The following is a 25,639-nucleotide window of genomic DNA, read 5'->3' as shown; positions in this document are numbered from 1 at the left end:
TGGATATTCTGAGCTAATTGTGGTCTATAAGTAATGCTTACTTAGGTTCTGCCCTTGCTAGCTTCCTTAGACCCATTATGAAACGGCCATGGTGAAATGCAGTGCCACACTTCACCCGACCATCCTCATCCACAGGGTAAGGGATTTCCACCTTTGTCCGACTCTCCAGGTCATGGATGATATAACCATTTACGGCACATGCATCAAGACCTTCAACAGCAGCTGGTGGGAGATCAAAAACAGAAAAGATTTGAGCATTTACAGAATAACATTTTTATCTAAAAGAAAATTATCCACTTGAAGCTAATGAATTGGAAAAATGATTCAGGTTTTTAAGCAATGTAAGCAATATGTATTTCTACATCATTTAAAATCCTGACATTGTTCAGAGGGGATTTCAGGACCAAGATTCAAAATGATCACAGTCAGGTTCATTATCACTGACAAATGTCGTGAAATTTGTCACTTCGTGGCAGCACTCTACAGTGCAATAAATTACAAGAAATAAATATTTCCTTGTTATAGCCTGGGGTGGTAATGAGGACAAGCTCCCTCTACCTATTAAATGCTCCCTCTGGCATTTGCCTCAAATAGCTTCTGACAACCAAGTCCAGCTCCTGGCCTTCACATGCAGCTTATCTACCAAATCCAGATGAACTGCTCCTACTGAAGGAGAAAAGGCAAAAGCTCAGAAATGTTGGTCATATACTTTAAGTGCAGCCCACCTTTCTACCTCAAACACAGCAGGGTAACACCTCTGCAGAGTCAAAACCTTTAAAACACTGAGGGGGATCACATTGAACCCTACATTGGATGAGTCTAGCACCAGAGAAGGATGTACCTTAGAACAGAGGTGAGGAAGAACTTCTGAGCCAGAAGGTGGTGAATCTGTAGAATTCATTGCCGCACACGGCTATGGAGGCCTAGTCATTGGACAGATTTAAAGCAGAGGTTGATAGGTTCATGATCAATAAGGTTGTTAAAGGTTACAGGAAGAAGGAAGGAGAATTGGCTTGAGAGGGATAATAAATCAGCCATGATTATCACCATCCTTATCAACAGCAATTGTTTTGGTTACTTTTATTATGATTACAAGACCTTGTTGGGCATTGGTTATGTAGAATACTGCATGACTGCTTCACTGGCAAGAAAGATGGCGAGGGAACTGTCTTGGTTGTCACGCAGACCTCATGCTGAGTGTCGTCAAGGCGGTGTGGAAAAGAGTAGAAGCCTCTGTTAGCATGTTGGAATCTGTACTGAGTTGGGGGCTAGCACCTCCCATCGGTGCTGCCCTTTATTGTTGGCTCAGTGCTGCCTTCCAATGTTCACCCGGTGAAAGACAAGCTGGACCAGGACAACGTCCCAGTCTACAGGGCATGTCACTTGGACTTGGTCTATATTATTTTGTTTGTGACTGTTTTTCTGCTATCATACAGCAACTGTGCTGTGTGCTGTTGGTACTGTGTTTTGCATCTTGGTCCTGGACAAACAATGTTTCATTGGGCTGTATTCATGTATGGTTGAATGACAATTAAAATTGAACCTGAATAACAGAACTTCCTCTATAGGCCAAGTGGCCTAATTCTGAACTATGTCATATGGAAGCCAAAATCTGCTAAAGTCTTGGCTCTGAATGCACTAACGTTCAACATATTCATCATTAGAAGGAACTATTCTTTTGTTAAGACAAAGAACAAGAGGATATGATTAATTTCTTAAGTTATACAAGAAGCTGATTGTGATGGAGCACACTGGTATTTGAACTGGATGCAGTGAATACTTCATGTTCCTTTCAGAATGTCTGCGTCACAATGAAATACTTTTGAAGTATCAGTCCTCTGTGTGTGGGAAGGACAGCAACCAATTTGTACACAACAAACAGGCTGATAATGATAATACTTATAATTCACCAGTGAATTAAATATCTCTGCCAGCTCTCTGGAAAAACTTAACGATTAATTCACTGATCAGTATCCTACGTGAAATCAAAGTTGGAGTTTAACAATTGGGAATAAGGATTGGAGGGCTGGAGACAGCCTGTCTGGGTGTGGGGGGGATGGGAAAGGATTTTGTTTTGCTGTTTTTGTCTTGTTGTTGTTATTGCTTGCATTGTGATACTTGCGGGCTGCCCCCAGCACATAGTTGGATGTGTTTGTCGGTTTGCATTTCTTTCATCACATAATGTCCAAAGTAAAAGGGCACCAAATTCATTCTTTGTTGTACTGTGAATTCCTGCAATTTCAGGGTAGTATATGGTGACATATAGCACTTTTAATAATAAATTTACTTTGAATTTTGAAACACTAAGCAATTGCAAATTAGAGCTGCTGAGGTTCAACACCTATTTCATAATTTATTTGCATTTAGTCTTGACTTTTGCAAATAAGAAGTACAAACTGTTTTAACTGAATTGTTCAAATGTCTATTGTTTTGGTTTAATTATTTCCACTTTAGCTAAAATGCAAATATTTAGAGCTTTTAAGTGCCAATGTTGTTGGTACCTTCAAGACCAAGTGCTCTCAAGGCCCGATATCCACCGGGCTGTAACAACTCTCCAACAATCCTGTCCGGTTCCTTCAGGTCTCTCTCAATCACCGTCACATTCCTCCCGGCCCTTGCAAGTACAGAGGCCATGGCAGAACCAAGTACCCCAGACCCCACAATGATGATGTCAGGATCACATTGGGAAGTCGTCCTGATGTTCGTAGCAGACTCAGAGGAAGTGATATTTGTTTTCTTGTGCTGCATCAGGACAGAAGGAATGAGAGATCTTCAGGTTTCTTACTTATGACTTAAAATATACACTTAAATGTTCTCAGAGTACTACAGCACAAAAACATGAACCGTTACTCTGCCTAGCCCCATCGACAGTTTAACAGGATGATGAAGAATTAGAGCAAATGGGTAGGTAGTTGATAGCCAGTGGGCTAGATGTTTCTAGGGAATTGTTCTACTGCTTTAGTTCTGATTATGTGTTATCTCTACAGCTCTTGTTCAAAACCTTGCCACATCAATTTGAAGGGCCCATACAATTCCTTAGTTTAATGCCAGAGCTAAACAGCAAGTACAGCTGCAGCTTCCTGGTGTCAGAGACCCAGGGTGGCACATTAGCATAGCAGTTAGTGCAATCACTTTATCATGCCAGCAATCAGTGATCAGGGTTTGATTCCACCACCGTCTGTAAAGTGTATATAATTTTCCCCATGACTGGGAAAGGTTCCTCAGGGTGCTCTGGTTTCCTCCCATTCCAAAGACTTACAGTTAGGGTGCAAGTTGTGAGAATGCTATGTTGATGCTGGAATAGATGTTGCCAGGACTTGAGGACCTGAATTACAAGACCATAAAATAGAGGAACAGAATTAAACCATTTGATGCATTGGGCCTGCTCTGCTATTTCATCGTGACAGATCCATTTCAGCCTCAATCTCCTTCCTCTCCCCAGATGCCTCAATCCAGAACCTATCAACCTCTGCCTTAAATATACAGAAAGACTTGGCCTCCACAGCCACCTGTGGCAAAGAATTCCACAGATTCACCATTCTCTGGCTAAAGAAGTTCCTCTTCATCTCTGTTTTAAAAGGATGCCCCTCTGTCCCCTCTGGTCCTAGACTCACGATTGGAAACATCTCTCCACATCCACTCTGTCAAGGCCTTTAAAGATCACCCCTCATTCTTCTGAATTATAGTGAATACAGGCCCAAAGCCATCAAACACTCTTCACGTGACAAGCTATTCAATGTTGGAATAATTTTTGTGAACCTCCTTTGAACCCTCTCCAGTGTCGGTTTGTCCTTTATAAAATATGGGTTCCAAAATTGCTCACAATACTCTAAGTGAGGCCTCACCTGAGCTTTATAAAGGCAAATATTGGTTATAGGGAAAGATTGAATAGATTAAGAATTTATTCCTGGAGTGTAGGAGAATGAGGGAAGATTTGATCGAGGTATACAAAATTATGGGAGGTAAATGCCAGCAGGCTTTTTCTACAGAGACTAGAATGAGAGGTCATGGGTGAAGGGTGAAATACTCAGAGGGTGGTGTGAGTGATGAACAAGCTGCAAGCAGAAGTGGTGGATGCAGGTTTGATTTCAATATTTAGATGTACAGTACATGGTTGGGAGGCGTATGGAGGGCGATCAACAGGGAGTAGGTAATTGGAACTAGGCAGAACAATAGCTTGACACAGACTAAATGGGCTAAAATGCTGTTTCTATGCTGTAATGCTCTATAACTCCATGAAATGATTTTAAGATGTCTCTTAAATGCTGTAACTCTTCCTGCCTCTGCCTCCTCTGGTAATATGAACTACTCTTTGTGTGAAAAATTCACCCTTCAGATCCCCTTTCACTTTAAACTTATGCTCCCTATTATTTTTTAATATTACACAACCACACCACAGGAAACAGACACTGGCCAACAACAGCATGCTTCTCTGTTTTGAAAAAAAAACTTACCTCTCTCATTTCACCTCTCAGTCTCCTTCTGTCCAGGCAATATCCTTATGAATCTTTTCTGCACTCTCTCTAACTTAATCACATGCTTCTCATCATGCAAGAACTGGAACAGCACACAACCCTCCAAGTGCCCCTTCTTATACTGCACGGGTGTTTGCTCTAGATGTCCATTTCCTCCCCTATGCCAAAGATGTAGGCTATTTTGCCTCTGTAAATTGTCCCAAGTGTATGAATTAATGGTAGAGAGTTGATGCGAATGCAGCCTTTTTGAATGGATTAATGCAGAGGTGAGTGCAGATAGATGGATGGATGGTGTGGGCTTGTCCCTGTATTGCATCACCTCACGTCATTACTACACAGGGCATCAGCCTGAATCCGTCATTAGACTGGAACCCATACCCTTCCAATTCAGGTAAAATTGCTACACATAACTACAGTGGAAAACCTGCCAGCTGTTGCTGTTTAATGGGTGAGATAACATATGAATATCACAATCTGCTGAAGTCACCCCAAATCTTGAGGAAAACATTCACTTGCCCCTCCCCATTCAGCTGAACTGTCTTTTGAGTGATGATTTCACAATTGGGAACTCCAAATGGCAATTAATAGTATATGCCTCAATAGTTTAAATAACACATTCCAAATCTATTTTACATAATGAAATCTAATTTGCTGATACAAAGTCTCAATTACACATCTGTATTTTTAAACAAAACACCAGTACTTCAAAATATTCAGGAAACTAATCCAAGAATATTATCCATTTATCCATTTCCACAATTTTTAATTCAAGATTATTGAATGTCATTTCCAGTACAAATGTGTAAAAGAGAACAAAATAACTGTATTCTGAATTGGATGCAGCTCAAAATACACAAGATAAAAAACATCCGGTATGTCAAATGTTACTTCTAATTTTCTTACAATTGCTATCATTCTTCCTTAAGCCGAGTTTCTTATAGAACAGTTGTGGGGGTGGGGGGGGGGGGGGAATGAGGTAAGGCCAAACAAATGAATTGCCCAACAATAATGCATACCTCAAGACACACTTACAAATATCATTGACTAATAGTTACTTCTAAAGAGATTTTAAAGTGTTTTACAGCATCAACAAACATTATTATTGTAATTTAGTTTTAAATTCAGTATCTGCTTTACAAACCTAGTCGGGAATCTACTATGACATCAAGGCAGAAAATAAATAACAAGCGATTATATTGCATGTTGCCTGTAAGTAGACCTTTGCTTATCTCCTTACCTGCCTGGCTTGGTCCTGCTCCGTGCTGTCAGAGTCTGCAGACCCATTGAAGGAGCTTGCCAGGGGCAGGAATGAGAGAAGCTGGTAGAGGAAGCCCAGGTTGGAAGGCTGTTTTTGACCCTTCCTTTGTCTATATCGACAACGACAGGACAGCAGTAACCCTAAGGAGAAAAATAGCAGCAAAGCCCCCAGCACCTCCTTGTTCGCGTAGCTCGCGTCCAACAAGTCGTCGCACTTCTTATACACATAAGTAAAAGTAGCAATTCCTAGGAAAATCCACATTTTTGTCCTTTTCTTTCAACCTTGTCCCTTAAATGTAATTCCACCTCAGTAAATTCCGAACATTCATATAAATCGATGTTTAACCGATTAATCGATGATTATCGTATAATCACGGCTTGGGTCTTTTCCTCAATCTTCAATTAGTTTATCTTCCACTGTGTCCAAGAAATAAAAATAACGAGAAAAAGAAATTAAAAATAGAGATGCAATTTCTTGCCCAGCCAATATGATTTTTTTACCTTTTTCGTGACAGATGCCATTGTTTAAAATTTCATAACTTAATATAAAGGTTTCTACTCTCTTTTAGGGACTTTTTCGTTAATTTTAAATATAATTCGGGATTTAATATTACCAACAAAATGATGCACCAGAGGAAGAGACCGTTCGGGCCATCGCACCTGTGCCAAGATACAGAAAGTAGTCCTTTGGAACAGAAACCGTTAACCTGCTCATTCTTTCACCCCAAGTTGAGGAGGGTGCAGTCTGGCGACCCCAGTCACGGTCACACCCCTAAACCGAAGCGATACCCCCAATTAGTCTCCGTCGCCCCGCAGCCGACTGTCACCGTCTATTTAATGAGATGCTGATGAGTCGGGTGAGTGACAGTTGCAGAGCGCCGGCTGGTTCCCGCCTCTCGCTGCGCATTCAGCCAATGGCAGCGCGGCGTATCGATGAGCAGAGCTCACGCTATCTCGGGGTTGGCCAATCGGAACGGACGGAAGGGATAACGGCTTCTCCCGTCTCCTAGCATGATTTGATGTCACAAAGGGGCTGCGGTGCGTCATCAGCCGCTCACCTATTCTTTCAACCCGGTCGGTCGCTAGGGAGGGGGCACATTGGCAGAGGTTGGGGGGGGTGGGGTAGGCAATTGCGGGTGGTGGTGGGGGGAGGGGGGCAGGATTACACAGATGTAGAGAACAGAAAGGCATAAGGTTCGCGTCCAGAGATGCATTGATGCTGAGAGCAGGAAGGCATCTGGCTCGAGGGTAGGAATGCGCTCTTGCAGACGAGAAAGGCAGGAATGCAGAAGGTTCAGGAGCTGGAATTCGCAGTGGGCAAGAAGGCAGGATCAATGACGATATTTACTTGCAGCAGAATCAAAGCAACACAGCATTCACAAGACAACCCGAACGAACACGAATCATGGAAAATCATTAAAGAAGGAACATAATTAGAAAGTAAGATCCGTTGTTCAATACGATCACAATGCTTCTTCACTGAGGGAGTGATTAGAGTTGTGCAGATTAGTTCTGAAACCAAATGGTTAAAGTAGTAGCTGGTCCTGAATCCGAGTCAGGACCAAAATAAGGCTTAATATTGAGATGCAGTGAAAGCTGTTGATTTGCGGCAGCAATACAGTGCAATACTTAAAAAGTACAAATTATAGGAGTACTGTATTAGAGAAAAAAATTAGCGCAAAAGGGGGAAAAAATAGCGAGGGTTGATGGGCTCATGGCAGCGGGGAAGGGGTAGTCCTAAAATGTTGAGCCTGTGTCAACAGTGGATGGTAGACATTTTACACCAAAGGGTGAGATAAACTTCGCACACAGTGTGGAGTTTACCGCAATCAGGTAATGTGGGACAAATTTTAAACAGGGGAGATTACAATGAGTGACACACATTGTACACAGAGGGGAGATCACCACAGTGAGTGAGACACATTTTAAACAGAGGGGAGATCACAATGAGTGAGACACATTGTACACAGAGGGGAGATTATCACAGTGAGTGAGACACATTTTAAACAGAGGGGAGATCACAATGAGTGAGACACATTGTACACAGAGGGGAGATCACCACAGTGAGTGGGACAAATTTTAAACAGAGGGGAGATTACAATGAGTGAGACACATTGTACACAGAGGGGAGATTATCACAGTGAGTGAGACACATTTTAAACAGAGGGGAGATCACAATGAGTGAGACACATTGTACACAGAGGGGAGATCACCACAGTGAGTGGGACAAATTTTAAACAGAGGGGAGATTACAATGAGTGACACACATTGTACACAGAGGGGAGATCACCACAGTGTGTGAGACACGTTTTAAACAGAGGGGAGATCACAATGAGTGAGACACATTGTACACATAGGGGAGATCACCACAGTGAGTGGGACACATTGTACACAGAGGGGAGATCACCACAGTGAGTGACACACATTGTTCGCAGAGGGGAGATCACAGTGAGTGGGACACATTGTACACAGAGGGGAGTTCACAGTGAGTGGGACACATTGTACACAGAAGGGAGATCACCACAGTGAGTGGCACACATTGTTCGCAGAGGGGAGATCACAGTGAGCTGGACACATTGTACACAGAAGGGAGATCACCACAGTGAGTGGCACACATTGTTCGCAGAGGGGAGATCACAGTGAACTGGACACATTGTACACAGAAGGGAGATCACCACAGTGAGTGGCACACATTGTACACAGAGGGGAGATCACCACAGTGAGTGGGACACATTGTACACGGAGGGGAGATCACAGTGAGTTGGACACGTTGTACACAGAGGGGAGATCACCACAGTGAATGGGACACATTTTACACAGAGGGGAGATCAGAGTGAGTGAGACACATTGTTCGCAGAGGGGAGATCACCACAGTGAGTGAGACACATTGTACACAGAGGGGAGATCAGAGTGAGTGAGACACATTGTTCGCAGAGGGGAGATCACCACAGTGAGTGAGACACATTGCACACAGAGGGGAGATCACCACAGTGAGTTGGACACATTGCACACAGAGGGGAAATCACCACAGTGAGTGGGACACATTGTACACAGAGGGGAGATCACCACAGTGAGTTGGACACATTGCACACAGAGGGGAGATCACCACAGTGAGTGGGACACATTGTACACAGAGGGGAGATCACCACAGTGAGTTGGACACATTGCACACAGAGGGGAGATCACCACAGTGAGTGGGACACATTTTACACAAAGGGGAGATCACCACAGTGAGTTGGACAAATTGTGCACATGGGGAGAGTTCAGCTGGAGACGCTCATGGAGTGAGTACTGTTTCGCTCCATAACCTTTACTTTTTTTAACCTTTGATCACCCTTATTCAGCTTATTTTTACCTATACCGAAAGTTTCTTTGTTATTTTTTTTTGGATTTACTGCCAAGAGTTTGTTGTGAACTTTTGAAGATATGCAAACAGAAATGTCTCTCAGGTCTAAGGGACGGGATCCTGGGCGCAATCCGAACGGTAACGGAAAAAAGCAGGCTCCGACACAACAAACTCAATTAACTTTTGAATTGTTTATGGAGGTTTTGGATAAAAAATTTGCTGAACTACAACAATTTTTTAAAGAAGATATAAAGGCTTTTCAAGAGTACATGGTTAAGACGGATTTAGTAATTAAACAGCAACAAGATCTTATTGCGTCTCTGCAGGAAGAAGCTCGGAAGCGAGATTTGACTATTGAAAAACTTCAACAGGATTTAATTTCGACCATTAAGCTGATGGAAGCCCTTAAAGCCAAGAGTGATGATTTTGAGAATCGGTCCAGAAGACAGATCTTACGTATACTTGGTCTTCCAGACGGCATAGAAAAAGATGACCCTTCGAAATATTTTGCTCAACTTTTAAAAGAAGCATTTCCGACGATTTTCCCGAATAACCCTCCTTTATTGGATCGGGCACATAGAATTCGGCGTCGATCACCAAGTGTTACAGACAAACCTTCGGTGGTAATTGTCCGGTTCCATTATGTACATGACAAAGAACAACTTATAAGAGCAGCTCGTCGAGCAGGAATGATTAAATTTAAAGATTTTTGCTTCCGCCTGGTCGAAGACTTTAGTCCTGACCTTTTAAAAAGAAGGCTTCTTTTTAAACCGTTGATGGCTGAATGTTATGAGAAAAATCTGAAACCTGCGCTTCTATACCCTGCGAAGCTCCGAATTTCTCCGTCGAATGCTCCACGACAGGTTTTCATTTCAACTTCAGAAGCGAGAAAATATCTGGAGGAGAACTTCCCTACTGCTACAGACACCAGTCTCTAATAAATGAACGATTCTGATCGTGTAAGATGGTTCTCGATCTCTTAAACCAGAATTAAAATCTGGTTATTGGTGTAGGTTCATCCTATACTTTATATTTAAGTTAAAGTGTGTTTGCGTCATATTAATTGTTTTGCCTTATACACTTTAATCATTTAACTACATACTTGTCTATTAACTTTGTTCCTTCGAAGGTATATTTTTAATTCTTTGAAGGTGAATTTTTCTTTGATTAAGATGGTGGTTTTTTGACAAAGATTTTTGGTTTTGCTTAAGATGGCGTTATGTTTTTATTTTTCGCGTCTTTTCCCTACAATGCATCGCTTATCATAGCTTAAATATTTTTTGTTTTGTCTGGGCTAGAGCCTGATTTATAATTTTTTTTAGTGATTATATTTTTATTCTTTTTACAACTAACTATACTTAGAAATAAGGTTTTTATTATAGCGATTTTAATTTTTAAAGTTGGGGTGATTCTTTTATATATATCCTTTATATATGGAGTGTTCTTCAGCTGACATGGGGGTAGGATTAGTCTTGCTTTTTCCCTTTTTAAGTCATATTTTGGCTTTTTCTCTTTTTCTTGGGGGGGTGGGGGGATGGTCTGTTTTCTAATTCTATTTTTTTTTGTACCAGTTTGTGTTAGTTTTTTTAGTTGGGCTGTTTTTGAACTTCAAATATGTCTGTGTTGTCATCACTTCCGGGTCTTCTCATTACTTTTGTTCCTCTTCCGGGTGCATGAGTTTATAAGTTGGTTAACCCTTTCTATACCAAAGGGTTGATTATAGAATTATGGCTCAGACCATTAATTTTGCGTCTTGGAATACTAATGGTTTAAATCATCCAATTAAACGAAAGAAGATTTTCAAAGTATTCCAAAAACTTAATGCTCATATCATTTTTGTACAAGAAACTCATGTGAGGAAGGAGGACAAATTTCGTTTTTTTAGATTTTGGCGGGGTCAACAGTATCACGCAAATTCGAACGCTAAAGTAAAAGGAGTTTCAATTTTTATTGACTCCTCTATTTCATTTGTTCAACATGATATTTTTTCGGATCCGAATGGCAGATTTTTGTTAATTACGGGTTTACTTTGTAATAAAAAGGTTGCTTTGGTTAATGTTTATGCTCCAAATGTGGATTGTCCTGACTTTTTTAAGTCTTTATTTACTTCTTTACCCAATCTAAACGAATATAAGTTAATAATGGGTGGTGACTTTAATTGTTGTTTAAATCCTCTGATGGATAAATCTTTATCTATTCAGTCTTTACCTAATAAGTCGGCCACTTGTATTAACTCTTTTTTGACTGACAATGGAGTTTTTGATATTTGGAGATTCCGGTATCCTAATGACAAAGAGTTTTCTTTTTTCTCACATGTTTATCACTCTTATTCGAGAATTGATTATTTTTTTGTAGACTCTTGTTTTATTCCATTGGTAATCGGTTGTAACTATGATGTTATAGCTATCTCTGATCATGCTCCATTATTACTTTCTATGAAATTTACGGATACAGCTTCTAATGCTAGACAATAGCGATTTGACTCTACCTTGTTGCAAGACTCTGACTTTATAAAATTTATGGAGGAGCAGATCGACTTCTTCTTTTCAACCAATTCTACAGATGATATTTCCTGCGGAACACTTTGGGACACCTTTAAAGCGTATGTACGTGGACAGATTATTTCTTATTTTGTTGGTTTGAGGAAACATATTAAGATGGAAACTCTTTTATTGGTTGATAAAATTAAAGAGATTGATAAGAAATATTCGATTGCTCCTAGTAAGGAGCTTTACAAACAAAGGGTTGAACTTCAAATGGAACATAGTTTATTACTTACATCCTCGATTGAAAATCAATTAATGAAAACTAAATCTGATTTTTATATACATAGTGATAAATCTGGTAAACTGTTAGCTAGTCAATTGAAGAATGCTTTGGTTAAAAGTCAAATCACTAAGATTGGTCAGCAGAATGGGAATCTGACAGTTAATCATGATGAGATAAATAAGGCATTTCAAGATTTCTATACCTCCCTGTATCAATCTGAATTTCCTCAAGATTATAATACCATGTCTGATTTTCTTGGGAAATTAAATTTTCCAAGATTATCATCTGATGATCTTTTGATATTGGATACTCCTATTACGGATGTAGAAATTAAGGGGGCTATTCCTCAATGAATTCTGGGAAAGCACCGGGTCCAGATGGTTATACAGTTGAATTTTTAAAATTTTTTTCCGCTACTCTTTCCCCTTGGTTAGGTAAGGTTTTTGAGGAAGCCATTAGATTGGGGAATTTGCCACAATCTTTTTATAGAGCTTCCATTTCTCTAATATTGAAGAAAGATAAAGACCCTACTAACTGTGCTTCCTATAGACCTATATCTTTATTGAATGTAGACTCCAAGATTTTTTCCAAGTTACTGGCATCTAGATTGGAGAAGGTATTACCCAAAATTATTTCAGATGATCAAACTGGTTTTATTAAAAATCGTTATTCTTTTTTTTACATTAGGAGATTGTTGAATATTGTTTATACTCCCTCACATGACACTTCAGAATGCGTGATTTCATTAGATGCGGAGAAAGTATTTGATAGAGTTGAATGGCCTTACTTATTTAATGTGTTGGAGAAGTTTAATTTTAGTCCGATATTTATATCATGGATCAAATTGATTTATCATACTCCAGTAGCCTCAGTGTTTACCAATAATCAAAGATCTCCCTTTTTTTGCCCATTTCGGGGCACTAGACAAGGATGTCCTCTTAGTCCATTACTATTTAACATTGCCTTAGAACCTTTGGCAATTGCCATCAGACAATCACAGGATATTTTGGGTATTAATCGTGGGACAGATATTCATAAGTTATCTTTGTATTCAGATGATTTATTACTATTCATTTCTAACCCGGAGAAATCCATTCCAGCAGTTTTATCATTATTGGCTCAATTTAGTGAGTTTTCTGGGTATAAGTTAAATCTTAATAAAAATGAATTGTTTCCTTTGAATAAACGGGTCCCAATTTACGGAAATTTACCTTTTAAATTAGTTAATGACTCTTTTACTTATTTAGGGATCAAAATCACAAAAAACCATAAAGATTTATTTAGATTTAATTTTTTACCCTTAATTGATCAGATTAAAGGTTTGTTTACTAAGTGGTCACCTTTATCTTTATCCCTAATAGGTAGGATTAATGCTATTAAGATGTTTATTTTACCTAAGTTTTTATTTATTTTTCAAGCGATACCAACTTTTATCCCGAAATCTTTTTTTACTAATGTTGACTCTAAAATTTCTTCATATATATGGCAGAATAAAAATCCCAGGTTAGGTAAAACATATTTACAGAAGACAAAAAAGGAAGGTGGGTTAGCATTACCTAATTTCAGATTTTACTATTGGGCAGTTAATATTAGATATTTGTTATGTTGGTTGAAAGATGGGGGTGGATCTTTTGGCCCTTGTTGGGTGAGTTTAGAAACCAAATCGGTATCAGCTTATGCTCTGGGTTCTATTTTAGGGACTTCTCTCCTTTTTGCTCTTTCTAAATTGCCGAAACGAATTGACAACCCGATAGTTAAACATACTTTGCGTATATGGTTTCAATTTCGGAGATTTTTTGGGTTGACTCAATTCGTTTTAAATAGTCCTATTGTATCTAATTGTTTTTTTCACCCTTCCATTATAGATCAAGCTTATTCGGCTTGGAAAACTAAGGGATTACTAAGATTTTCTGATTTATTTTTAGACAATTGTTTCATGTCTTTTGAGCAATTATCCAACAAATATAACTTGCCTAGATTTCATTTTTTTAGATATTTACAGATTAGACATTTTTTAAGTTCTGTACTCTCTACGTTTCCAAATTTTGTGCCTTCAGATATTTTGGAGAGTTCATTTGAATTAGACCCTTTTCAAAAAGGGCTTATTTCAAAACTTTATAATATAATTATGAAGATATGTTCAGAGCCTCTTTATAAGACTAAAAAGGATTGGGAAAGAGAGCTTAGTCTTAGTATTTCTAGTGAGAATTGGGATAGAATTCTTCAATTAGTTAATACATCATCGTTATGTGCCAAACATTCATTAATACAATTTAAGGTCATACATAGGGCCCATATGTCCAAGGATAAATTAGCTCATTTTTACTCTCATATTAGTCCTACTTGTGATAGATGTCATTCTGAAATTGCGTCTTTAACTCATATGTTTTGGTCGTGTTCATTTTTGGAGAAATATTGGAAAGATATTTTTGATATTATTTCTGCGGTTTTGAATATCGATTTACAACCTCATCCTATTACTGCAATTTTTGTTTTACCAATGTTAGACTCACTGCATTTATCTTCTTCTGCCCGTCAAATGATTGCATTTCTAACTCTGATGGCTAGAAGATCTATATTGTTGAATTGGAAAGAAATTAATCTGTATTTAATTGGTTCTCTCAAACTGTGTTATGTTTAAATTTAGAAAAAATTAGAAGTGGTACTTTTGAGACTTCTATTAAATTTGAAAAGTTATGGAGACCATTTATTCAACATTTTTATATGATGTAATATGACCCTGTTCCAAGTTCATTTGATTTCCCAGCTTTTAGCTTATGTATTTTGAGAGGACCGGAAGTGACGGCATTGATGAATACTTATTTTTGTGAGATATTATAAACAGCCCCTTTTTTTTCTCTTTTTTTTTTGCTTCTTTTTTCTTCTATATTACTTATTAGTTATAGTTATTAGATTAGATTAGCTAGTTTTGCATTATATAATTTTTTTTGGTTTTTTTTCTTTCTTTTTTCTGTTTTCTTTATATCATACATTATGAAATATTTAGACTTACTATGTTCATACATATATTTTATGGCTTATGTCTTGGTAAACTCATTTATATTGTAACTATTATGTATGTTTTTTTCATATGTAATGGAATTTGTATGTTGGTAATTTCTTTATCAATATATCATTTGTATTCTGTCCATATTACTAATATTAATAAAAAGATTTAGAAAGAAAAGAAATTGTACACTTGGGGAGATCACCACAGTGAGTGACACATATTGTTCACAGAGGGGAGATCACAGTGAGTGGGACACATTGTACACAGAGGGGAGATCACCACAGTGAGTGACACACATTGTTCGCAGAGGGGAGATCACAGTGGGACACTTTGTACACAGAAGGGAGATCACCACAGTGAGTTGGACACATTTTACACAGAGGGGAGATCTCAGTGAGTTGGACACGTTGTACACAGAGGGGAGATCATCTTGGTGAGTGGGACACATTTTACACAGAGGGGAGATCACCACAGTGAGTGACACACATTGTTTGCAGATGGGAGATCACAGTGAGTGGGACACATTGTACACAGAGGGGAGTTCACCACAGTGAGTGGGACAAATTGTACACGGAGTGGAGATCACAGTGAGTTGGACACATTGTACACAGAAGGGAGATCACTACAGTGAGTGGGACACATTTGACACATCGAGGAAATCACCACAGTGAGTGGGACAAATTGTACACAGAGGGGAGATTATCACAATGAGTGGGAAACATTGTACACAGAGGAAAGATTATCACAATGAGTGGGGAACGTTGTACATGGTGGGGAGATTACCACTGTGGGTGGGACATTTTGTGCACAGAGGAGTTTAACACAGTGGTTAGGACACATAATACATAGTGGGGAGATTACCATTATGGGTCTCAGCCCGAAACGTCAACAGTTTACTGTTTTCCATAGATGGTACCTGACTTGTTGAGTTCCTCCAGCATTTTGTGTGTGTTTCTTTGAACAGCTAAACAAAACCCTTTTATCCTCACACCCACATCGACCATCTCCCAGACATCCTGCAGATTCCAGTTATACGAATGTGCCACAACTCTGAGGGGCCGAAGGGTACAAAGTCGCCCCCTCCTTTTTGAAAATCACAAGATCGCTATTAATTTGGGTCTGGGACCCAGGAAATGAGAGAGAGACATGCAGAATCCTCAAGGTTTGGAATGTGTCCTGGCCTCAGCGAAACTAAAACCCCTGATAATGGCCATTGTCTCTTGGAGACAGAATTGTGTATTTAGTACTGTACTATTCATTGAAGCCCCTCAGGGGACGACCAGAGTGGGCTGGTTGAGGGATTGCATCATCCCAACCTGATTGACATCTGAGACCCTGTGAGTAAGGAGAAAAGAGGGTCTGGGGAACAACCCCTTCAGACGCACCAGGAGAAATGCTAGAAATCCCATGACAGCGTTTAATAGCGACAGACGGTGGGGGGCTCGTGTGCGTCCTTCCCTTGCCTGGGATTGGCGGGCTCGCCACGGAAGAATGACTTTAGCTAAAGGAGAGCTAAAGGTCATAAGATATCAGAGGAATTGAGACAGATTGACATTAGGAAAGAAACTGTGATGAGTAGACTGGTAGGACTGAAGGCTAATAAATCCCCGGGTCCAGATGGTCTGCATCCGAGGGTTCTAAAAGAGGTGGCTCAGGAAATTGCGGATGCATTGGTAATCATTTTCCAATGTTCCTTAGATTCAGGATCAGTTCCTGAAGATTGGAGAGTGGCTAATGTTATCCCTCTTTTCAAGAAGGGAAGGAGAAAACAGAGAACTATCGCCCTGTTAGCCTAATGTCAGTCGTGGGGAAGATGCTTGAGTCCATTATTAAGGACGAAATAGTGGCACATCTTGATGGCAGTAATAGGATTAGGCCGAGCCAGCATGGATTTACCAAGGGCAAATCATGCTTGACTAATCTGTTGGAGTTTTTTGAGGGTGTAACAAGAATGTTAGATGAGGGTAAGCCAGTGGATGTTGTCTACCTAGATTTTCAGAAGGCATTCGATAAGGTGCCACATAGGAGATTGGTGAGTAAAATCAGAGCTCATGGCATTTGGGGCAGGGTTTCAACATGGATAGAAAACTGGTTGGCAGATAGAAAGCAAAGGGTAGCAGTGAATGGGTGTTTCTCGGACTGGCTGGAGGTGACTAGTGGGGTACCACAGGGCTCTGTATTGGGACCACAGCTCTTTACGATTTATGTCAACGATTTAGATGAGGGCATTGAAAACTATATCAGCAAGTTTGCTGACGATACTAAACTGGGTGGCAGTGTGACATGCGAAGAGGACGTTAGGAGAATACAGGGAGACTTGGATAGGCTGGGTGAGTGGGCGGATACTTGGCAGATGTCATTCAATGTGAATAAATGTGAAGTTATCCACTTTGGAAGCAGGAACAAGAGGGTAGTGTATTGTCTGAATGGTGTAGAGTTAGGTAAGGGAGAAACGCAAAGAGACCTAGGAGTCCTAGTTCACCAGTCAATGAAGGTGAATGAGCAAGTGCAACAGGCAGTGAAGAGGGCAAATGGAATGTTGGCCTTTATTACAAGGGGAATTGAGTACAAGAGCAAGGATGTCCTTTTGCATTTGTACAGGGCCCTGGTGAGACCACACCTGGAATATTGTGTACAGTTTTGGTCTCCAGGTTTAAGGAAGGACATTGTGGCAATTGAGGAAGTGCAGCGTAGATTCACTAGGTTGATTCCTGGGATGGCAGGGCTGTCTTACGCAGAGAGATTGGGCTTGTACACACTGGAATTGAGGAGATTGAGAGGGGATCTGATTGAAACGTTTAAGATAATTAAAGGATTTGATAGGATTGTGTAGTTTTACTAATAAATACTGTTAAAAATCATATTATCAGACTTCAACGGACCTCTCTATCTTTGCTGGCAAGTGACCCAGTTACGGGGTTCGTAGCACCAGTCTTCGACTTTGGGACTTCTGATTGTCATTTGGGCTCCAACCTTTGACTATATATGTCTATGCTAGCCCTGGTGCCCACTGATCTAGTCATACTGTCCTCAAGCACTTTCCCCGGCAGCTCATTCTGTGCACACAGATCCCCGGAATGAAGAAGTTACCCTTCAGATCCCTTTTAAATCATTCACCTCTTCCCTAAACCTATGTCCTCTAGTTTAACGTTTCCCTTCCTTGGGGTAAAGTCTATGTTCATTCACCCCACTGGTATCCCTTACAGTTCCATACAACTGGAGTAAATTCCTAGCCTGGCCAGCCTTTAATTCAGGCTACCAGTTCCTGGCAGCATCCTTGTAGATCTTTTCCAGCCTTTCATATAACAGGTGACCAGAACTATACACCATGTTCCAACTGTGGCCTCCTCAAGATCTTAAACAACTGTACCATATGTCCCAGCTCCTGTACTCAGTGCCTGGACTGATGAAGCTAGGCTGCCAAAAGCCTTCTTCACCACCTTGTCTCCTTGTGACTCTACTTCCAGGAAATTATGTACTTGTATTCCCAAGTGCCTCTGTGCCACAACAGTTCCCAGGGCCTGGGCATTCACTGTGTAAATCCCATGTTGGGCATTCAATGTTTCACTCTTGGGCAATCAGGCCTGGTGAAAGACAACTGAGGTGATCAAAGGTGGGTACTGGGAAAGATTAAGGACAGAATTGTACCACTCTTCTGCACATTGGAGGTTGCATCTGATGTCACCTGGAGGTGACACATTGATCATTTGAGGAGAGTGAGTCAACCGTTACAGAAGAAAGGTGTCCAGAGCTGTCAGAGCTCCCTACAGTCTCAGAGTCAACTACTGCAACCACCACAGAGGAGGACCCAGAACCTGAGATTGTTTCATAGCCACAGGTCTCACCTGTTGAGTATTATTTGTTGTTTATATAATTTATTATGAGTTATATTTATGAATTGCATATATTATTACACCACCGCGATTCACACCTCACTAAAAGTAAAACAAAGAATGTATACGAGCTATTCCTGGCTTGGTGTTTTTCCTTTGATTAGTTTCATGTTTTAGAGCTGCAAAACATACCAGGTAACTTCAGTCACCTAAGCGCTGAACCAATTCCACAACCTATGGACTGAATGTGAAGGACTCTACAGCTCATGGTCTCAGTGCTACTTATTTATTCATTGTTATTCTTTTTTTTATTTGCACAGTTTGTCTTTTTTTGCATTTTGGTTGTTGACAATCTTTGTCTGTGCTTCATTGATTCCATTGTATTTCTCTGTTCAGTCTGCAAGAAATGAATCTCAGGGTTGTATATGGTTACATATTGTATACTGTTTGTAACATAACTATAAATTTAAATTGAACTTTGAAAACAGGAGAAAATAACCAAGAAGCATTTCCTAGAGTAATACAAGTTTAATATTATGCCTTAACAGCTGATTTCTCCATCAGGCTTCTAAACTAACTTCATAGAGTTAGTTTAATGCATGCCTGGATTATTTGGCACCCATGGGAGCTATGGAAAGATCAGAGGTCCCTGCACTGTGGGTGCTGCCTGACTTACAATAATTCCAGTATTTTCTAATTTTATTTCAAGTTTTTGACAGCTGCTGTATTTTGCCTTAAGGTAAAAATTTAAGAGAAATTTAAGAGACTACTAGACAGGTATATGGAGCAATTTAAGGTGGAGGGTTATATGGGAGGCAGGGTTTAAGGGCCAGCACATTATTGAGGGCCGAATGGCCTGTACTGTGCTGTATTGTTCTATGTTCTATGTTTTTGTTCTATATGTACTGAGAAGATTGCGGTGCCTTGTGAGTTTGTATGAAGTTGTTGGTCAGGTTTTGATTTTTTTTCTTAATATTGGCATGATTACTTGAAAACTATACTAAACAGAAACAGTTTTTCATATAAAGTTAAAAAATAACTTTGTATTTTCTAATTTAACCTCTGAAGTTAGAATAATGTCTTTCTTGTTTAGTCGGGTGGTGTGAAATAGACTGTGTATTTGTGGGGATGCTAATAAAGTGCCAGGAATATATTATATATTGTCCATTCTTTTAACTCATTACACCCAATAGGTATGTTATGAATTGTGGTCCTGATTATAACAGAAATTGGCATCAATGTGTTTACAAGGTTCTCCCTCAACACAATATGAAAATCAAAGCACGATAGATGTTGAGGACCACACACAAAATACTGGAGGAACACTGCAGATCAGGCAGCCTCTATGGATGGGTATAAACAGCCAACATTTCGGGTGGACACCCCTCACCAGCATCTAAGTAAGTGGGCAGAAAGCTGTACAGTAATACAAAGGTGCAGGAGGGAAGATGTAAAACACTGGCAGGTGACAGGTCAGACCAAGCGAACGAGAAGGTGAATGGGTAGGATGAAGTCGGAAGCTGGAAGGTGATAAATGGAAGAAGGAGCTGGGGAAGAAGGAATCTGATAGGAGGGGAGTGTAGACCATGGGATAAAGGGAAGGAATAGGGAAACCAGAGGGAGGTGATGGGCAGGTGAGCAGAAGAGAAGGAATAAGAGAGGAGCCAGAATGGAGAATGTAGTTGTTGGAAATTTGAATTAAATACAGACGATACTGGAAACAATGGGTCAGACAGAATCTGTAGTAAAAGTATTAGAGTTAATACCGCTGTTTGGAAACTCTTTCTAAGCTCTGATGGGTATTTGACTTAAAATACTAACTCTTGGCTTATCCACAGAAGGCAAAAGGTGGTCGTAGATGGTACTTATTCTGCATGGATGACAGTGTTAAGTGGTGTTCCATAGAGATCTGTTCTGGGACCCCTTCTCTTTGTGATTTTTATAAACAGCCTGGATGAAGAAGTAGAAGGGTGGGTTAGTAAGTTTGCTGAACACACAAAAGTTGGGGATATTGTGGATAGTCTGATGGGTTGTCAGAGGTTACAGTGTGACATCGATAGGATGCAGAACTGGGCTGAGAAGTGGCAGATGGAGTTCAACCCAGATAAGTGTGAAGTGGTTTATTTCGTTAGGTCAAATTTGAAGACAGAATATAATATTAATGGTAAGACTGTTGGCAGTGTGGAGGATCTGAAAGATCTTGGAGTCCATGTCCATCGGACACTCAAAGCTGCTATGCAGGTTGACGGTGTTGTTAAGAAGGTGTATGATGTGTTGGCCATAATCAACCATGGGATTGAGTTCAAGAACCAGTGTTGCAGCTATATAAGACCTTAGTTAGACCACATTTGGAGTACTGTGTTCAGTTCTGGTCATTGCAGGAAGGATGTGGATATTATAGAAAGAATGCAGAGGAGATTTACAAGGATGTTGTCTGGGTTGGAGAGCATCCCTTATGAGAATAGTTTGTGTGAACTTGGCCTTTTCTCCTTGGAGCAACAGAAAATGAGAGGTGACCTGATAGAGGTGTATAAGATGATGTGAGGCATTTATCATGAGGATAGCCTGAGGCTTTTACCCAAGAGTGAATTGGCTAACATGATGGGGCATAGTTTTAAGGTGCTTGGAAGTAGGTACAAGGGGGATGTCAAAAGTAAGTTTTTCACACAGAGAGTGGTGGGTGCGTGGAATGCATTGTTAGCAAAGATGGTAGAGGTGGATACAATAGAGTCTTTTAAGAGACTCTTAAATAGGTACATGGAGCTTTTGAAAATTGAGGGCTATGCAGTAAGGCAGCTTCTAGAGTAGGTTACATGGTCGGCACAACATCATGGGCTGAAGGGCCTGTAATGTGCCATAGATTTCTATGTTCCAATGTTTTTGTTTCACTTTCCCTAGATCTATCCTAACCTGCTGAGTGTCCTCAACATGATATCTTGGTTGTGGACAACTTCTCTTCACTTTTCTTAAAGATTAGCTTTATTTGTCACAGGTACATTGAAACATTGAAACATATGCACAGACCAAGTATGTGCTGGGGACAGCCCACAAGTGTTAGGACATTAGACCACAGAAAACCTGCAGCACAACTCTCCACTCTACTTTCTACAAAGACTGAGGAAAGTCCATCTCCCACCCCACCCCCCCATCCTCATCACATTCTACAGGGGTTGTATTGAGAGCATCCTGAGCAGCTGCATCACTGCCTAGTTCGGAAATTGCACCAACTCAGATCGCAAGACCCTGCAGCAGACAGTGAGACCAGCTGAGAAGATCATCGGGGTCTCTCTTCCTGCCATTACAGACATTTACACTACACACTGCATCCGCAAAGCAAACAGTGTTATGAAGGACCCCACACACCCCTCATACAAACTCTTCTCCCTCCTGTCATCTGGGAAAAGGCACCAAAGCATTCGGGTTCTCACAACCAGACTATGTAACAGTTTCTTCCCCAAAGCCACCAGACTCCTCAATACCCAGAGTTTGGACTGACACCAAGTTACTACCCTCTGCTGTGTCTATTGTCTTGTTTATTATTTATTGTAATGCCTGCACTGTTTTGTCCACCTTATGCAGTCCTGGGTGGGTTTATAGTCTAGTATAGTTTTTGTATTGTTTCATGTAGCACCATGGTCCTGAAATACGTTGTCTCGTTTTTACTGTGTACTGTACTAGCAGTTTTGGTCAAAATGACAATAAAAAGTGATTTGACTTGACTTGATTTGACTTGACAATATAGGCCCTTGGGCCCACAGAGTTGTGCCGAATATGTCCTCACTTGAGAAATCACCCAGGGTTACCCATAGCCCTCCATTCTTTTGAGCTCCATATACCTGTCCAGGAGTCTCTTAAAAGACCCTATCATATCCACCTCCACCAAAATCGCCGGGAGCCCATTTCACGCATTTACCACTCTCTGCATAAAAACTTACCCGACATCTCCTCTGTACCTACGTCCAAGCACCTTAAAACTGTGCCATCTCATGCTAGCCATTTCAGCCCTGGGAAAAAGCCTCTGATTATCCACACAATTAATGCCTCTCATCACCTTATACACCTCTATCAGGTCACCTCTCTTCCTTTGTCATTCCAAGGAAGAAAGGCCAAGTTCACTCAACCTATTCTCATCCTTGTAAATCTCCTCTGCACCCTTTCTATGGTTTCCACATCCTTCCTATAGTGAGGCACCCAGAACTGAGCACAATACTCCCAAGTGTGGTCTGACTGGGGTCCTATATAGCAACATTACCTCTCGGCTCCTAAACTCAATCCCACGATTGATGAAGGTTTGATGTATGCTTTCTTAACCATAGAGTCAACCTGCGCAGCTCTTTGAGTGTGCTATGGACTTGGACCCCAAGATCCCTCTGATCCTCCACACTGCCAAGAGTCTTACCATTAATACTATATTCTGCCATCATATTTGACCTACCAAATTGAACCACCTCACACTTATCTGGGTTGAACTGGTCAACATAGCATGTCCACAACTTACTAGCCCTAACCTGCACATCTTTGGAATGTGGGAGGAAGCCAGAGCATAGAAATAGAAATCTACAGCACATTACAGGTCCTTTGGCCCACAATGCTGTGCCAACTACTCTAGAAACAGTCCAGCATTTCCCTACTGCATAGCCCTCAATCGAACTGCAATCACTGATTGCTGGCACTGTAAAGTTATTGCATAAATGCTATGCTACCATACCATGACAATTGTTGGTTATTCCACCTTACAAAACAGACCCTCATTTAACATTTTATCCAAATCATTGCATTTTTGAGAGAAAAACACTCTCTTGTCAAGATACAAGACATTACAGATCAATAAACAACCTGTTGGAGGAATTCAGTGGGTTCAGGAGCATCTACAGAAGAGAGGAATCTACTGGGTGGTACTATTTCCTTCGGCTACTCTAGTTTCCTGCCACAGTCCAAAGATGTACAGGTTAGGGTTAGTAAGTTGTGGGTATGCTATGTTGATGCCATTTGAGAGCTGCCCCCGTGTTGGTCATTGATGCAAATGACACATTTCACTGTAAGTTTCAATGTACATGTGACAATCTAATCTTCTCAATCTGATCTGAATTGTTGATATTTTGAGTTAAAACACTGCATGAGGACTAAAGGTAGAGAGGAACATTTAGTTTATTTTGCCAATGGAGAAGATGGAGGATGGACTGGCCGGAGTTGGAGTGTGATGACAATTTGATATGGTACATGACTGGAAGACGGGGTTAGCCTTTGCAAACAGAGCATGGGTGCTCCAGAAATCTGAGCTTCATCTCACCAATGCGGAGGAGACCACATTGGGAGGACTGAATGCAGTAGATGAGGTTACAGAAGAGGTATGTCAATCTTAGCATCACCTGGAAAAGCAATTTAGGTTCCTGGATGTTTGTGAAGCTGGAAGTTTAAGAACAAATATTATACATGCTGTGGTTATAGGGGAACTGAGGGGTGACACACTGAAAGCCTCCTGCAGTGGTTTTTAGCACTTAGCCCAGTTGACTGTTCTGTTTGTGCTCAGACCTCTTGCGTGAACAAGTGCCTTGGCATAATCCCAGTTAGGGTTGGTAAATTGTGGGCATGCTGTGTTGGTGCGAGAAGCATAGAGACACTGGGCGGCCCTCAGTACAATCTTCGGACTCTGTTGGTCTTTGACACCACGGTATATTTCATTGTTCATGTGACCAATAAAGCTAATCTTTATTTTTTTCACAGCGACATTCTGTCAAACAAAATCAATCACATCTCAAGTTTGGTACGTTTTTAGAAACTTTAAAAATAATAAACGAAAGGCCTCAATAGAGTGAGTCGATCATTGGGCAGAGAGATTTCCTTCCTCTTATTGGGAAGGTTAAGTTTCGGGGTATGTGGTATAAGCGAATCAGCAGCGGTCTCGCCTCTTCGTCATCAGGAAAGAGCGCCTCCTGGTCACGTGCTGGGACGACAGGAAGGAGTCATATGATCAATATGGAAGAAGGCGTGTGAGCTGTTGTGTACCGAACCCTGTTAAACAGGGTCAAGAAAGCCTTGCGCTGTTTCTTCGTCTGCAGCTTTGGCCAGGGATATGAGGAGGAGCGATCTGACTGTCCGCTGGAGTTCTCTGCTGTAATCCCACCGCAGAGTGACCTTGCCTTTGAAACACTCACCAGGGCATGAAGGAGCATTGCGGCATGTACACGGGCTGGCCGTAATCAACCCAGTAGGTACAGGCGTGTGAGGGGGTGGTGGGGTGGCGTTTCAGTGGTCGTTTGTCGGTGTCCTCTTCTGCATCGGATTTACCCCTTGTCGGCCATGGTGGACTTCCTGGCGGAGAACAACCTCTGTGGACAAGCAATTCTGCAGATCGTGTCCCGCGGTAACGCCATAATTGCAGAACTTTTGAGACTGTCCGAGTTCGTTCCGAGTGTTTTCAGACTCCGAGACAAAGCCGAGCAGCAGAAATATGGAGACATTATTTGTGACTTTAGTTACTTTAAGGTGAGGGCTTCTGGATTCTCCGAAATGTTCAGTGGTATGCTGAAAACAAAACTAAAGTTCACCATAACATTCGCCCTGTTGTGTTACCCTGCTAGCTTACTAATACAGCAACATTTTTTTACACGTCTTTGTCTATTTGCAATATAGCCCCTTGTTTTAGCTTGGCAAGTCCTTGCCGAATTTTCCCAATAGCCATCTCGATCGAATTGTATGCCTCACCAAGTGAAATAACAAATTCCGAGGCGGCCTCATTTTGCGAGTAAATATCTGCAGGAATAGCCACATTTCTACCATTTGGACATGATTTTTAATTTTTGTTTTGCAGTGAAATTGTTAGTAAGAACACAAAAACTTATAGGTTGCACTTCCTGTCGATGAACTACTTCCTGTTGTCATGTGTATAAAACATTTAGCGGTATAAATTGCAACATCAGTATTTCCCATTCGGCCTTGTATGCCAGTT

General features: G+C 40.8%; 2 protein-coding genes across 5 annotated transcripts in view; one reads left to right on the top strand and one right to left on the bottom strand.

Moving 5' to 3' along the window:
* Nucleotides 1-6,588, bottom strand: part of sqlea (squalene epoxidase a) — a 44,307-nt gene extending 37,719 nt beyond the window's left edge. The window contains exons 1-4 of one of the 2 annotated variants that reach the window (XM_059970867.1): nucleotides 6,347-6,588; nucleotides 5,713-6,149; nucleotides 2,502-2,742; nucleotides 42-222 (exon numbers count right to left, since the gene is read on the bottom strand). In XM_059970867.1, the coding sequence (XP_059826850.1) occupies nucleotides 42-222; nucleotides 2,502-2,742; nucleotides 5,713-5,994 (704 nt within the window). In that variant the 5' untranslated portion in view covers nucleotides 5,995-6,149; nucleotides 6,347-6,588. The remainder of the gene's footprint in view (nucleotides 1-41; nucleotides 223-2,501; nucleotides 2,743-5,712; nucleotides 6,150-6,346) is intronic. The other variant, XM_059970861.1, reaches the window with a different exon arrangement.
* An 18,058-nt stretch (nucleotides 6,589-24,646) lies between these two features.
* The window catches only part of washc5 (WASH complex subunit 5), a 168,921-nt gene continuing 167,928 nt past the window's right edge, over nucleotides 24,647-25,639 (top strand). For 2 of the 3 annotated variants that reach the window (XM_059970802.1, XM_059970799.1), the window contains exon 1: nucleotides 24,647-24,898. Coding sequence is in view for 1 of the 3 variants with exons in the window: in XM_059970791.1 (XP_059826774.1) it covers nucleotides 24,991-25,176 (186 nt within the window). In the remaining 2 variants the exon portion in view is untranslated. Of the gene's footprint in view, nucleotides 25,177-25,639 lie in introns of all 3 variants that reach the window. The other variant, XM_059970791.1, reaches the window with a different exon arrangement.

This window comes from Hypanus sabinus, chromosome 1 (assembly GCF_030144855.1).
Source record: "Hypanus sabinus isolate sHypSab1 chromosome 1, sHypSab1.hap1, whole genome shotgun sequence".
NCBI lineage: Eukaryota > Metazoa > Chordata > Chondrichthyes > Myliobatiformes > Dasyatidae > Hypanus > Hypanus sabinus.
Note: the sequence above shows the minus strand (reverse complement) of the source record. Positions and strands in the feature narration are given on the sequence as shown.